This window comes from Glandiceps talaboti, chromosome 12 (assembly GCF_964340395.1).
Source record: "Glandiceps talaboti chromosome 12, keGlaTala1.1, whole genome shotgun sequence".
NCBI lineage: Eukaryota > Metazoa > Hemichordata > Enteropneusta > Spengelidae > Glandiceps > Glandiceps talaboti.
The window spans coordinates 14,535,516-14,549,645 of NC_135560.1; the positions used below are offsets into that span (position 1 = coordinate 14,535,516).

Here is a 14,130-nt window from a genome sequence, read left to right on the forward strand (position 1 = left end):
AAAAAATGTCTGACTTGTAACCTAATCGAAGTATAGGTAGACTTGTGCTCACAGTGACTCATTCGGATAACTGTTCTCATAGCATGCCCAGATTACGTTGTTTTGTGAACTGTGCACGTGTCATCAATGTAATCAGATTATACACAAAACATCTTGTGCTTTGCTAGTAGCATTTGCGAACAGGAAATATATCTCAAAATGTATGTAAATGTATCTCTTCACTGGAACCACGAAGCCCCGTACAATATCAATATATATTCGTATCACAATACTGACCTTTTTTGCCTACAAAACAATAATCATACTTGCAATGTAATTTTGCAGGACATAGAGAAGAACAGAAACCTAAACATTAGCAATCGTCTCGTGCAATTAAAGACTTTGGAGATGGGGGTGGGGGTGGGGGTGGGGGTGGGGTGGGTAATTGCTTAATTCAAATACTATAACTCTAGTAGTTACTGTGTTTTTGACAACAGTATCTACTTTATATCTTCTGTGAACCTAATGGTTTTCACAGAGTCAATATCTTATACCCTAAGAGAAACAGTAAGTAGGGATGGGGTGGGGGTGTGGGGCGTAATTTGATACTGTACACCTGTGTACACATATAGAACAGCAAGCCTTTAATTGAAGATTCCTTTATATGCGATACGTGTCGATAGTTGGTGTTGACATGAACAACAAAAAGCAAATGGAAAGTATATGTTTTTTTTGAATTTGTAGACTAAGATTATAACTATTAAATGTGATCGGAACTTGATGATTCCTTTGCTACGTTCTTTGTAGTTTGTGCATTCGTCTCGTCGACGGCACTCGATGTGGCCACGCTTGTAGCTCTAGTTTGGAGTGTCATTGGACCTTTCGCACCACCACCATTACTGTAACCCGTATTGCCACCACTGCTTTCGGCACTGTCCGCCACTTTGCCACATCTACATCCGAATAGTTGTTTGACAGCATCTTGGAACTGGTGATACTTGAGGCAGTAAATCAACGGATTGATGCACATGTTAAGGAACGCCATAACCACAGTGACGTTTGACAGGAGAGATGAGTGGTAGACACCAGCTAAGTTATACTCCAGGTACATAAACTGATTTGGGGCCCAGCAGATAGCGTATGTCAGAAATATTATGCACAGCATCTTTATCACGTTTTTCCGTGCACGGACAAAGGATGGATTTTCTTCCTCATTCTTGTTCCCTCGACTTTCACCAGACGTTTGAGCCACACTTCTGGCCCCAGCTCCGAGTTTTTTATTCTGTGATCGACGTTTCAGAGTGAAGAACATTTTACCATAACAGAAAGTCATCGCAATAAGAGGCAGCATATACTCGATCGAAAATGCAAGTACCCCCATAACTTTCTGCATCACACCAACTGTGTAGTGAACGCCACACGAACCGTTGTTTTTGTTGTAGTTGGCTTTGGCCCAGTAGGATTGGTACGCCAAACCTAACCCCCAAACGAAGACACATACGACCTTTGCCTTGAACGCCGTGAATCTGTTGTGGTGAACCACGGGGAAGACTATAGCCACGTACCTTTCTAACGTTACAGCAACCAAGTTGAAAGTGGAGATATTGAAACTCGCCCACATCAAGTATCGTGACAACCAGAGTTTGCACAGGACAGAGCCAGCAAGTCCAGGAGGTACATCTACAGCTTTCTTGTTGGGCCCGAGATTAATCGCAATTACAAGTACCGAGCTTGTCAAATCTATCAGAGACTGATTGCAGATGAGAATGTTTGTCAGTGTACGAAGGGATTTTACTTTCATGATAACGAAGGAAACCAGAAAGTTACCAACAATGCCAAATAACCCAATCAGAACAAATATCGTCTTCATCGTTATTTCTTCTTTGCTTGGCGAACTTGAACTTGAACCCGAGTCCCCCATCGTTGGATCTGTTGTCATAGAAACGCTACTTGACGCATTTGTAGAGTTGGTGTCATTGAATAAAGACATATTGATAAAAGTAAGGTTTGGAAAATTTAATGTTTTTATATCAATGTATAGTCTGTAGGAGATTCGTTCTATACGAACACGTCAGTTCTCTATTACAGTGTCCAGGTGATAGTGATGGAATTTGATATTTGAGATGTATTTTTTTATGTCTTCTAATTTCTCACGTACTAAATCAAAAACTGAGATTGATTTGGGACAAGAGCTTTTAACTTGTGACCTCTTGAAATGTCAAGACGTAGGAACGGCTTTGATTGTATCGATGTAGCATTTAGATGTGCCCAGATAACCCGCGTAATTATGGTGAGAAGATTACGACGGTGTTCAGCAAGGATGTGATCAGCGATGCGAGACCGAGGGCATCTAGAACTCTAGAACCTTGCGTGCGGTGAATAGCATATATCATCAACGAAAAGCAATCTGAAACATTAAAAAAAAAGTCATACTGTCAAGAAAAAGAGAAAAGATACGATCGCTGATAGCATCGATCATCTTAGATTTGTCTGACAACTACGATATAATATCTACAGTATCAAAGTAAAGTGGAATGACAGGGTATACTATCAAAGTAATAAAGTGGAATGGCAGGGTATACTATCACAGTAAAGTGGAATGACAGGGTATACTATCACAGTAAAGTGGAATGACAGGGTATACTATCAAAGTAAAGTGGAATGACAGGGTATACTATCAAAGTAAAGTGGAATGACAGGGTATACTATCACAGTAAAGCGGAATGACAGGGTATACTATCACAGTAAAGTGGCATGACAGGGTATACTAACAAAGTAATAAAGTGGCATGACAGGGTATACTAACAAAGTAATAAAGTGGAATGACAGGGTATACTATCACAGTAAAGTGGAATGACAGGGTATACTATCACAGTAAAGTGGAATGACAGGGTATACTATCAAAGTAAAGTGGAATGACAGGGTATACTATCCCAGTAAAGCGGAATGACAGGGTATACTATCAAAGTAAAGCGGAATGACAGGGTATACTATCAAAGTAAAGTGGAATGACAGGGTATACTAACAAAGTAATAAAGTGGCATGACAGGGTATACTATCAAAGTAATAAAGTGGAATGACAGGGTATACTATCACAGTAAAGTGGAATGACAGGGTATACTATCACAGTAAAGTGGAATGACAGGGTATACTATCAAAGTAAAGTGGAATGACAGGGTATACTATCAAAGTAAAGTGGAATGACAGGGTATACTATCAAAGTAAAGTGGAATGACAGGGTATACTATCAAAGTAAAGTGGAATGACAGGGTATACTATCACAGTAAAGTGGAATGACAGGGTATACTATCAAAGTAAAGTGGAATGACAGGGTATACTATCAAAGTAAAGTGGAATGACATGGTATACTATCACAGTAAAGTAGAATGACAGGGTATACTATCAAAGTAAAGTGGAATGACAGGGTATACTATCACGGTAAAGTGGAATGACAGGGTACACTATCAAAGTAAAGTGGAATGACAGGGTATACTATCAAAGTAAAGTGGAATGACAGGGTATACTATCAAAGTAAAGTGGAATGACAGGGTATACTATCAAAGTAAAGTGGAATGACAGGGTATACTATCAAAGTAAAGTGGAATGACAGGGTATACTATCAAAGTAAAGTGGAATGACAGGGTATACTATCAAAGTAAAGTGGAATGACATGGTATACTATCAAAGTAAAGTGGAATGACAGGGTATACTATCAAAGTAAAGTGGAATGACAGGGTATACTATCACGGTAAAGTGGAATGACAGGGTACACTATCAAAGTAAAGTGGAATGACAGGGTATACTATCACGGTAAAGTGGAATGACAGGGTATACTGTCAAAGTAATCAGTTATCGATCCTATCCGTAAGTATTGCAGTTACTGTAGCAGGTTTAAATCGTGATTTTGGGTGCAGACCCAAAAATCAATTTGATTGATTTATCGTGTATACAGCTTCAAACAATACATGTACGTTCACCGATAGGTGAAACAATTGCATTCAAGGTGTACAATAAATTAACGGTCAATCTCTGCTGTCTGCATTTTCACTGTACATTTGGTTTAAATCTTGTCCTCAGTCTCACTAAACTTGATATCTCACCAGATGACTACGGCTCGCTTCGTGCCACTGTAAAACTGGCTGAATGCCAATTTAGAGCGATTTTACACAGCAGTGAAGAATTTTGTAACCTTGTAACCGCTCTGTTCAGTTTGGCATACATAATCGGATATTTAGATGTTGTTCCCCGATATTTTTCATCGTTCAGCCAACGAAAATATGAGTGACCTAAGGAGCCTTTGTCACTCCGAGTCGGTAGACGAGTAGTGACAACCCTTAGGTCACGAGTATTTTCCGGCTGAATGAAGGAAAATAACATATAACTATACCAGCGCCAGTAATATCAAAGAAAAATCATCGTGGAAAGTAATGGTAATTTTGAACGGTTTTGAGTCATATTTCGAACACAGCAGAACCAGTGACGTAGACACGCGTTGTCGTGACATAGACGTGCGTTTTCGTGACGAAGAAGGACCAGAGTATATATTCCATATTTTTTGTTCAACTTGGCTCGTGCATGGTATAATAAAGTATATATATTCAATTCAGTGCCAGTCAAACACCCAATGTCTATCTTCATTTTCAAATTTAGCTACAGAACTTAAGTATAAGTCTAACTGTCGACGATTTCACTGCCAGGACTGAGCTGAGGTTCACACGTTTGATAGAGTGTGGTAATGAAAAAGGAAGTGATCAAGATAAAGGGTCCGAATTAAAGATGATAGCAACGTTTAATCAGATAGACCATCTAAGATATCATTTGTAAGTCGATTAGGATTCAGATTGAAATGAAACAATGAACGACGTTCACCATTGATTTGTTGTCTACGAGTTATAAACGTACTCATGAAAATCTACATACAAGGGTGACCGTATGCGTAATAAGTCCACAGATCTCCGTGTTACAACATACATGGACTTTGGATCACTGCGCTGCATATTTTCACATTTTATGTGACAATAATGAACATAAATCTTCGCTTTGTAAACAGCTAGACACCGTGACGCTATTGTGTTCAAAAAAGAATAAGCGTAAGGCCAAATGTGTATAGATCATAACTTAAACAATATATATGAAACACTTATAAAGATACGTTCCTCAATTTTACATGTAAGGTTTGTGGTCACAACTAACTTATGAAACCTGTACGCTGATTCATAGTCAAGGCCATTCGTAAAATACCGAGTCACTTTATTGGAAGAATATCAATACTGCAGTACTGATCAATTCTACGATGCCAAGCCTCAGGGTATATGCGAGCAGTGAGCATGGTACATACTCTATTTGTACAGGACCTCTATAGAAATCACTCCTGTAAGTGATTTTAGTGACTGACCTTAGGGTGAAAAAACACACCAAAACAGTCTTGTAGGAAAGATTATTTTTGGGTTTCTAAAACAGTCTTTTAGGAAAGATGAATTTTAGGGTTTTTCTGTGATGTCGCTCTATACAGTAGTTCCGATACATTGCATACATATTCAATGTTGCATGTGAATATGCCTGCCAGTATTTTCCGATCATGGAGCTAGCCTGTGAATTCAACATTAACCACACGTGACACACATCCCTGGGTGACAATCAGAAAGAGTTCACGTGAACACTTTTTTGCGTACATGTGGAATGTGATCAAGATTCGTTCTCAGTTTGATTTCTTAGTGGTGTTCAACGGTAAGCATTTTCCGTTGATGGGGTGGGGGAGGGGAAGGAAAGGAGTCATAGTTCGAAAATTTCGGCAAAGATAATGATGAATCTTTCAAAGTTGATTATGAGAGAACTCAACTACTGTGTTTTAACGTCGTACTATATAGGATAGCCTGGCTACTCGAGTCAGTATTTGTTTTTGCAGAAGGCTGGATATTGGGGAAGTCAAAATACATATTCCAGGGTGAAATATAACGTTTAAATTGTCAAAAAAAAGACTCGAAATGTCCGGTTTTGTATTTTCCGAGTCTGTGTATTAACATTACAAGTATAGTGTCGGGAAAAAAATGCTTCTTCGAGAACATCTTTTGATCGGTTGTTCCTTATCATTGTATCGTGTTGTCGATGTCAAAATTTGTGTTCGTCGAATTTTGAAGATAATGGTGTTTTAAGATATACTTGAAACGGTTAAGCGTCAAAAATAATCATAATCAGAATTATTCGTATTTCAGAGACACCTTTTTCATTTAACAAAAACCCAATAGTTTTTTTTAAAGGACGGTATGTTTGAATAATATTATGTACTGTAGGTCCGTTATTATAGAGGGTAAGGCTACAAATCAAAACAAAAATGTCATTTTCTGGTCACACGTTTATGCAAAGTTGAGAGATTCCTTCGATTCGTTTTTACCATATTTTTCTCTTCTTCAGATAAAACAAATAAAAAACAAACAAACAAATAGACAAACAAATAAAATAAAGACAAACCATATTAAATCCTATTTTGAAAACAACATTAACTATATGTACTCACCGTGTAAAACATCCAGTGACAGTTTTAAGCGGTTTGTGTGGCGTTGTATTATCTATCTCGGTTTATGAGTGCAATCGATTTTTTTTATAGCATATGATTGGCCCATTTCTCTCCCAAACAACTCGCAACACTGCGCATGCTGAATTACTCTTGACTCAGTGATTGGTCAGTCATCCCGATGACGTACACGTGACTCTGGAACATATTAACATACCTGTCACATGCATGGTTATCATCATAGTGTGCTCGCGTTTTGGTTTGTTTTACAGAGCTATATTTTTCATCGTGTTTTCATTACTGTCCTGAGAATACAAATTATCATAACACTCGGTGATCTGAAGGTTTGATCACACATAGGCGAATTTAAGGACTGTGATGTTAACCTTGTCACATATCCTAAAAACTATAGATCCATAGCTCCTAGGTGGGATGACTTTGTGTTTACACACTGGAAAATAAATAACGCTTTGGGAGACGGGACCCCTGTTTACAGTGCCATAATACTGTTTCGGCTCATTCATACATACGTGCATACATACATACATACATACATACATACATACATACATACATAAATACATACATACATACATACATACATACATACATACACACATACATACATACACACATACGTGCATACATACATACATACATACATACATACATACATACATACATACATACATACATACATACATACATACATATGAAAGCTTATATATATATATATATATATATATATATATATATATATATATATATATATATATATATATATATATATATATATAGTTTTGGTAGTACTGGAACTCTTTCTTGGGTGTAACTCGGAGTTTCACGCATATTGCGATCATCAGAGAGTGTCTGATGATCGCAATATGCGTGAAACTCCGAGTTACACCCAAGAAAGAGTTCCAGTACTACCAAAACTATTACGCTCTGCCACTGCGGTATAGAGCACTGTCTTAGCAGATTGATACTCACCGAGTTATATATATATATATATATATATATATATATATATATATATATATATATATATATATATATATATATATATATATATATATATATATATATATATATATATATATATATATATATATATATATATGGCTATGAACTTAATTACGGATGTAATTTATAGGCGGTAATATATATATATATATATTACCGCCTTTAAATTACATCCGTACTCCATTGCCAAGGTCATTATCAACATAATCCTAAATCTAAAATAGTAATCTCTGCCCTCTACAAACCTAAAATTGTGGAGGAATGTTTTGTCTTTGTTCATCGCACTATCATCTATCTCATGCATGGTTATGACATTTTCTGAGTTCAACTAATCGAAATGTTAGCAAGACGTTATTAGTTGATGGTAACATATCACAGTTCGTTGAATGTTGATCGAAAGTGTCACTTTCCCCATCGACATCATGGAACTTAAGATTAAGTTCATAGCCATCAAATTATATATTTGACAATTAGACGATTCGGAACAATTATAACGTTGGATATAAAGATATTTATTCCAGATAGACACACACTTATAAAGATATTTATTCCGAAGTTCTTCGTTTCTAATTCTGTATCAGTAATGACTTGTGTGTAACTGTACCACCGGCATGTAGTAACCAGTTGACACAGATCCTCTGAGCTATTGATTAAATAACTGTTACTCGTGATACCAAAATCTCGCCCTTTTTTTTACCGTCGAACTAAATTATAAGATTAAATATTGACCGTCAAAAAATTAATACAAGACTGTCCTGGTTAACACTTGTAAACGTCACAATCACCCTAGAATCATAAATATCGCGCGCGACCCCTATATAAACACGAAACACGTCTCACGTTTTCATTTATGGACCAAGAAGTCGCTGGAAATTGTGTATTTACCAAACATACATGTGAAAGAGTTTGAAAATATAAAAATAGCTGTCAGTCTCTGATAATATGGAACTCGAAAAAAGAGGGTCACACGATATTGTGGTTGGTGATGAAGACGGAGGGAGAGAGAGAGAGAGAGGGGGAGAGAGAGAGAGAGAGAGAGAGAGAGAGAGAGAGAGAGAGAGAGAGAGAGAGAGAGAGAGAGAGAGAGAGAGAGAGAGAGAGAGAGAGAGAGAGAGAGAGAGAGAGAGAGAGAGAGAGAGAGAGAGAGAGAGAGAGAATATCCCGTCATTGACACGCTCATTCGCATAAGTGTTTATCCAGGCAATCCCTTGAATACTCTGGTATCACAGGAATAAATAGTCAAGACAATGTTCAAAAAGTTTCGTAAAATACATCTTCTATAGCTTAGTATTTTAGTTCAACTATAAATATGAATTTCAGACAGCTGAAGGACTCGTTGTCTCTCGTTTACGTTTAAGGTATCATTTTGGGATGATTAAAATGCCGTACTTGACAAAAAAATCACCAAAAATCCACAAATTTCAGAAAATTAAAGCGCTTTTCTAGATATTTCCGAAGTAACACCTGCGTAGTGTAAACGATAAGGATCAGAGTTGGCCGACAAACTGAATGAAAATATAGTAAATAAGAACTGAGAAACACATTACTGCAAATTGCTTTTTTTTATCGAAAAATAACTTAAAAGATACGTAAAGGTTATTGAACAATGATCATTGAACTTCGGTGCTTCGCGGTTTTGAAAGTTGAAAACTAAGCCTTATTTCTATTTTAACGTACACAACAAAGGCATTTACCTTGTTAGACAATTCTACCCTGACCTTTAGAACATGAACGGTGTCACTGGAGTTCTGATGACTTGGGAAAAATATTACATCTAACAGAAGCATACACCTGGTGCGTTTGCAGCTATGTACGTCACAAGTATAAAGTTAGCCTCAGATTCAGAATCAGATTCACATTGGAGGACAATATGAAGCTGGTCTCATATCGAGTCTCAGATTCAGTCTTATATAGTTTCATCAGCGGAAAATCACGATGACACCCAGTGAACGCCGCCAACAAGATATAATACTACATGAAATGTCCCACTTCACACCCACCAGAATATATTACTTCGAAAGACTTCTATTGGTGACAAGCTTTTATATCTGATTTTCTGATAACTTTTCCCGTATATAAGTCCCCTTTTCAATCAAGCTGGTGTGAAGGGGGGGGGGGGGCATTTCCTTTAGCCTTCTTATTTCATGTTTGACTACTTGCCTGATGTCATCAGGTGATTTTTTTTCCAATATGAGACTGAATCTGAGGCTAAATATGAGATTCTGATTCCGAGACTAACTTTATATACGTATGTACATCGTCATTGTTAAAACGCGAGTTTAGTTCAGTAATGCCCTCCATCCTGGTATTCATTCCTCCGTATGAAATCTTTCTTTCTTCCTTCTTAACGTGTAGCGTGATACACTCCATACAAATGACCTGGTTGATTATAAGAAATCTGAAATCCCCATGATTGTATTGGACTTTCAGAAAGCCGTTAAAGTATCAAACAAAAGAAACAAAATCCGAGTTGCTTATTCTTTCATGGCATTATTAAGATTACATTTGACAACAGACTCCACTTTCTATTTACTATTACATATGTTTGACAAATAATTTTGAATTCCGAACTTATGTCGCAATGAGTGTCCTTCTCCCTTTATAAGAGTAGATTGTAGAATAGAAAAAAAAGTTTTTCAATTGCGATCATCTACTGTGATGTCGCTACAGTATGATTGCAATGAACCCCACATATCCTTTATCTTCCATGATTTTACATTGACGAGAATTATACAGATATTGTAAACTGGGTATGACAACTGACTCAGAGAAAACAGTATATCCCGCGTTACACACATACACGCACGCACGCACGCACGCACATGCATGCATACATACATACATACATACATACATACATACATACATACATACATACATACCAATCTGATTAAAATCTAATGTTAGATAGGCTGGTTTTCCTGTATTTACCTTTATTCCATCGTTATTGCGTCTTTTACGTGAGTTTTTTTTCCTGGGCGAACGCACCTTCACAGTGCCACAAACAGGCGAGTACATGGTGTATATTATGTCATACATCTGTGAATATGAAATCTACATAAAACAGCTAAAATAACATATAAATGAAACTGAATACCCTGAAATCAAGGTGTTCCAGTACAGATATGTATAGTGAGAATTTCACAACATCATTGCTTCCAACATCAATACATCACAGTCATCTTCTTTATTCAAACATGTGACCTACTTCACATCCAACTATGAATAATGAGACTACAAATGTAACTTATAGAATTACCTTCACCCATGTAAGAAGGTAAATGTCTCTATGGATTCTCTGATTTTAACAAAGATTTCAATACCCAGGCATTGCGCAATGCACATGAAATTGTGCCAATTTGACAACATTTCTTCTCCTGTCACCAAGGTACCACAACCTTAGTAACAATACTGACAAGCATCATACTCATAATTTGTTACACATTTTACATATTTTCAAAAAACATTTTTCTGTTTTCTTTATATCTTACAGAAAGGCGTTCGCCCAGGAAAAAAAAAAACTCACGTAAAAGACGCAATAACGATGGAATAAAGGTAAATACAGGAAAACCAGCCTATCTAACATCAGATTTTAATCAGATTGACATACATACATACATACATACATACATACATACATACATACATACATACATACAGACAGACAGACAGACAGCCAGACACACACACACACACATACATACATACATACATACATACATGCATACATACATACATTCATACATACATAGTATACATAGTATACATACATACATACATACATACATACATACATACATACATACATTCATTCTTACATACATACAAACATTCATGCATACACGAGCGCGCAAACAATGCAACTGTTATTATACAAGGAAATCTTCACTATATACCATTGCTAGGATTCTGATTACAGTTCACCTTGTATATATGACATCGGTAATTTCCAGCCTGTCAGAAACATCACTATAGACTAGTCTAACAATTTCACCCCTATGTCTAGGGGAGAAATTGGGACAAATGTAATTTGCTTGATCATGATTTTTTTTGGGCCTGAGCCAGGAGCTATTAAATTAAAATGATGATTCTAACACCAGCGATAATACGTAGATATAGACTATTGGAATGCTCTTCCAACTGTGGTTTTCAATCATTATTGTTCTTCACCAAATGAAGAAATCAACAAATTGTGTCAATATCACGTTGCAAGTAAATGATTCACGATTGAAAATTAAGACATTTTGTGTACTCTTCGAATTCGCTAATCAAAACCCGTGTTATTTTTTCCCATCTTATGTTTATCAATTTCCCATGTTCTCAGTAGAAAAAGAAAATCGACAGCAGGTGGTCAAATCTATAAGCTGATAGCATTAAAAGTACTTTTATATTAGCAACGTTACGGTAGGGATTGTCAAGTCGTATTTTATTTTATTTTTTTGCCGGAAGTGGTCCCAGATAACGATTTGCCAGCACAATCGATTTGACATTGCTAACACTCCCCTCCAGCTGACAGCACGTAAAGATTGAGCATTAGCAATAAACCGATTTTTTTTTACTCAAGAGTACGATTTGAATTTCAACGAAGTTCGACCTTTTCTCGACTGGCGCCTTTCACGGTGTTTATTCACTGGTTCCCTTGGTTACACAGAATGAAATAGATCAGACACGGGAAAATCTAGGATTTGTGTACCTTTTATGTGAGTTAGTATGACTATCATAGACGCGTACTTCTAAACCAGTAATATTTAGATGTACATTTGAAACAAAAGAAATTCAAGGGACAAGATTTTAAAACTGCAACTTGAACGTTTTTTGAAACTGTGTTTGTTTGTTTGTTCGATATAAGGACTTAAAGTTGGTCAATGTTATCCGTAGGTGACGTAGTGACAGGTTTAGAGCTTGCATTGCACGAAAACTTGGGTTGCCGAGTCTGTCGCCAATCCTGGAGTTAGGGTAATACCTTTTTATATCTAGAAAGTACCGACTGTAAACACTTCAATACGGACTAAAACTGACATCAAAGGTGCCGAAAAAGTGGAGAATGACAATGCGCAGACGGATGATCCTCTGGCTAGAAAAACATCTTGAGAATTACTATCCTTTGCTTGCAGCTATGCACTATATATGTTTCGTATAATGATGGAAATGAAAAGGGTTTTTACATGTATATTCAAAACATTGCTTTTCACATCGAATTCATGCATGATGGGCAACTGTAAAAAATTTGTTTTGTTGCGTCTGTCAATCATTTCAATATTGACCACATAACGTTTTGCATAGAGTTGCGATTTCGGGAAGGTTGATAGAATACGTCATGGTTTTCACCTGTAATGGTGGGCGTCTTTACAAGCAAAATTGCAAGAACACGTAACAAACATTCATGTAACTAAAGGGTACTCCATCAACGCCGAGTACTTCTCCTAATAAGCCAGAACTAAACCTTCACCAAATTTGGCCCAAGCCCCAAGACAAATTTTCCCCATAGTTTCGTCGACACCACTCTATATCTGTACGTCATTCTCCAATGATTAAGATCATTAAAAAAGGTTCCTATCCTGATCTAAGAAGCATTTTTCCTCCAAAGTTTTATCTATATTTTTTGAACACATATCCTGCTAAATACATGACTGACAAACAGACAGACAGACAGACAGACAGACAGACAGACAGACAGACAGACAGACAGACAGACAGACAGACAGACAGACAGACAGACAGACAGACAAACAAACAAACAAACATGCAAGCAAGCTGACTTGCCATTTCCACAGCCTGAGGTATAAAGTTATTGACAGTTGTAAAGTGGTAGGCTTACATTTTATTTCACTGAGAGCTCAATTCAGCACCACGATCAATTTCTCAGACGTCGGAATAAATTCGGTATAAGCCAAAATATTGTAGTTGATTTTTGTCGTTCAACTATTGAAAGCATTTTCAACAATCTCATATCTGGGGAGTTCAGTAATTTTTTCTCCAGACGAGAAGTCGTCTGCATCGGCATCACCGCGCCCTACATTCACTGTACTTACTTCAATATTTCGCTAGAGGACTGTCCGTAAGGCGACATGAATCACAGGGGATTCTAGTCATTCCGCTCATGCCTGATCTTTTTAATCACTTACGATCTGATCTGCGTTATCGCGGTATACATTCATCTTTCGAACGGTTTAGGAAAAACGCCCATCCTTCTAATGTGAGTTTTTAGTGAATAGTCAAATTTCAACGTTTCATACATATGACAGTGACGTTTATACATACACTTTCTGTGTAAAAGTGGAAGTATTTTCACTTGAGTAAAAAGCTAATAAACTCAGCTTGTGTCACCTTAAGGTGAAGACAAACTGGATGATATGTATTAAGAATAAAATTGATTTAATCAAGCTATTAAATATTCAAGTATTTCACGGCTTTAAATGTTGTGTACCCCTTATGGCAAATTCTAGCGTGAATATGTGATGCTGTCAATTCCGGCCATAACTTTTGCTCGTTCCTTTAATTTTCTACCATCCTCCCTACAGATTATCAAGATGATCATTCTTTAGTAGGAAGTGTTATGTATAATTGTAAACTGTATGTTCTTTTTCTTGAGACTGCACACATTTTGTACACATGTT

The 14,130-nt window shown here is 36.8% G+C and overlaps 1 protein-coding gene across 1 annotated transcript; it reads right to left on the bottom strand.

The window, feature by feature from the left end:
• Positions 1-739: 739 nt before the first annotated feature.
• LOC144442981 (galanin receptor type 1-like) lies at positions 740-1,969 on the bottom strand. Its single transcript, XM_078132354.1, has one exon. It carries the CDS (start codon positions 1,967-1,969, stop codon positions 740-742), a length of 1,230 nt encoding a protein of 409 aa, XP_077988480.1.
• Positions 1,970-14,130: the final 12,161 nt, after the last annotated feature.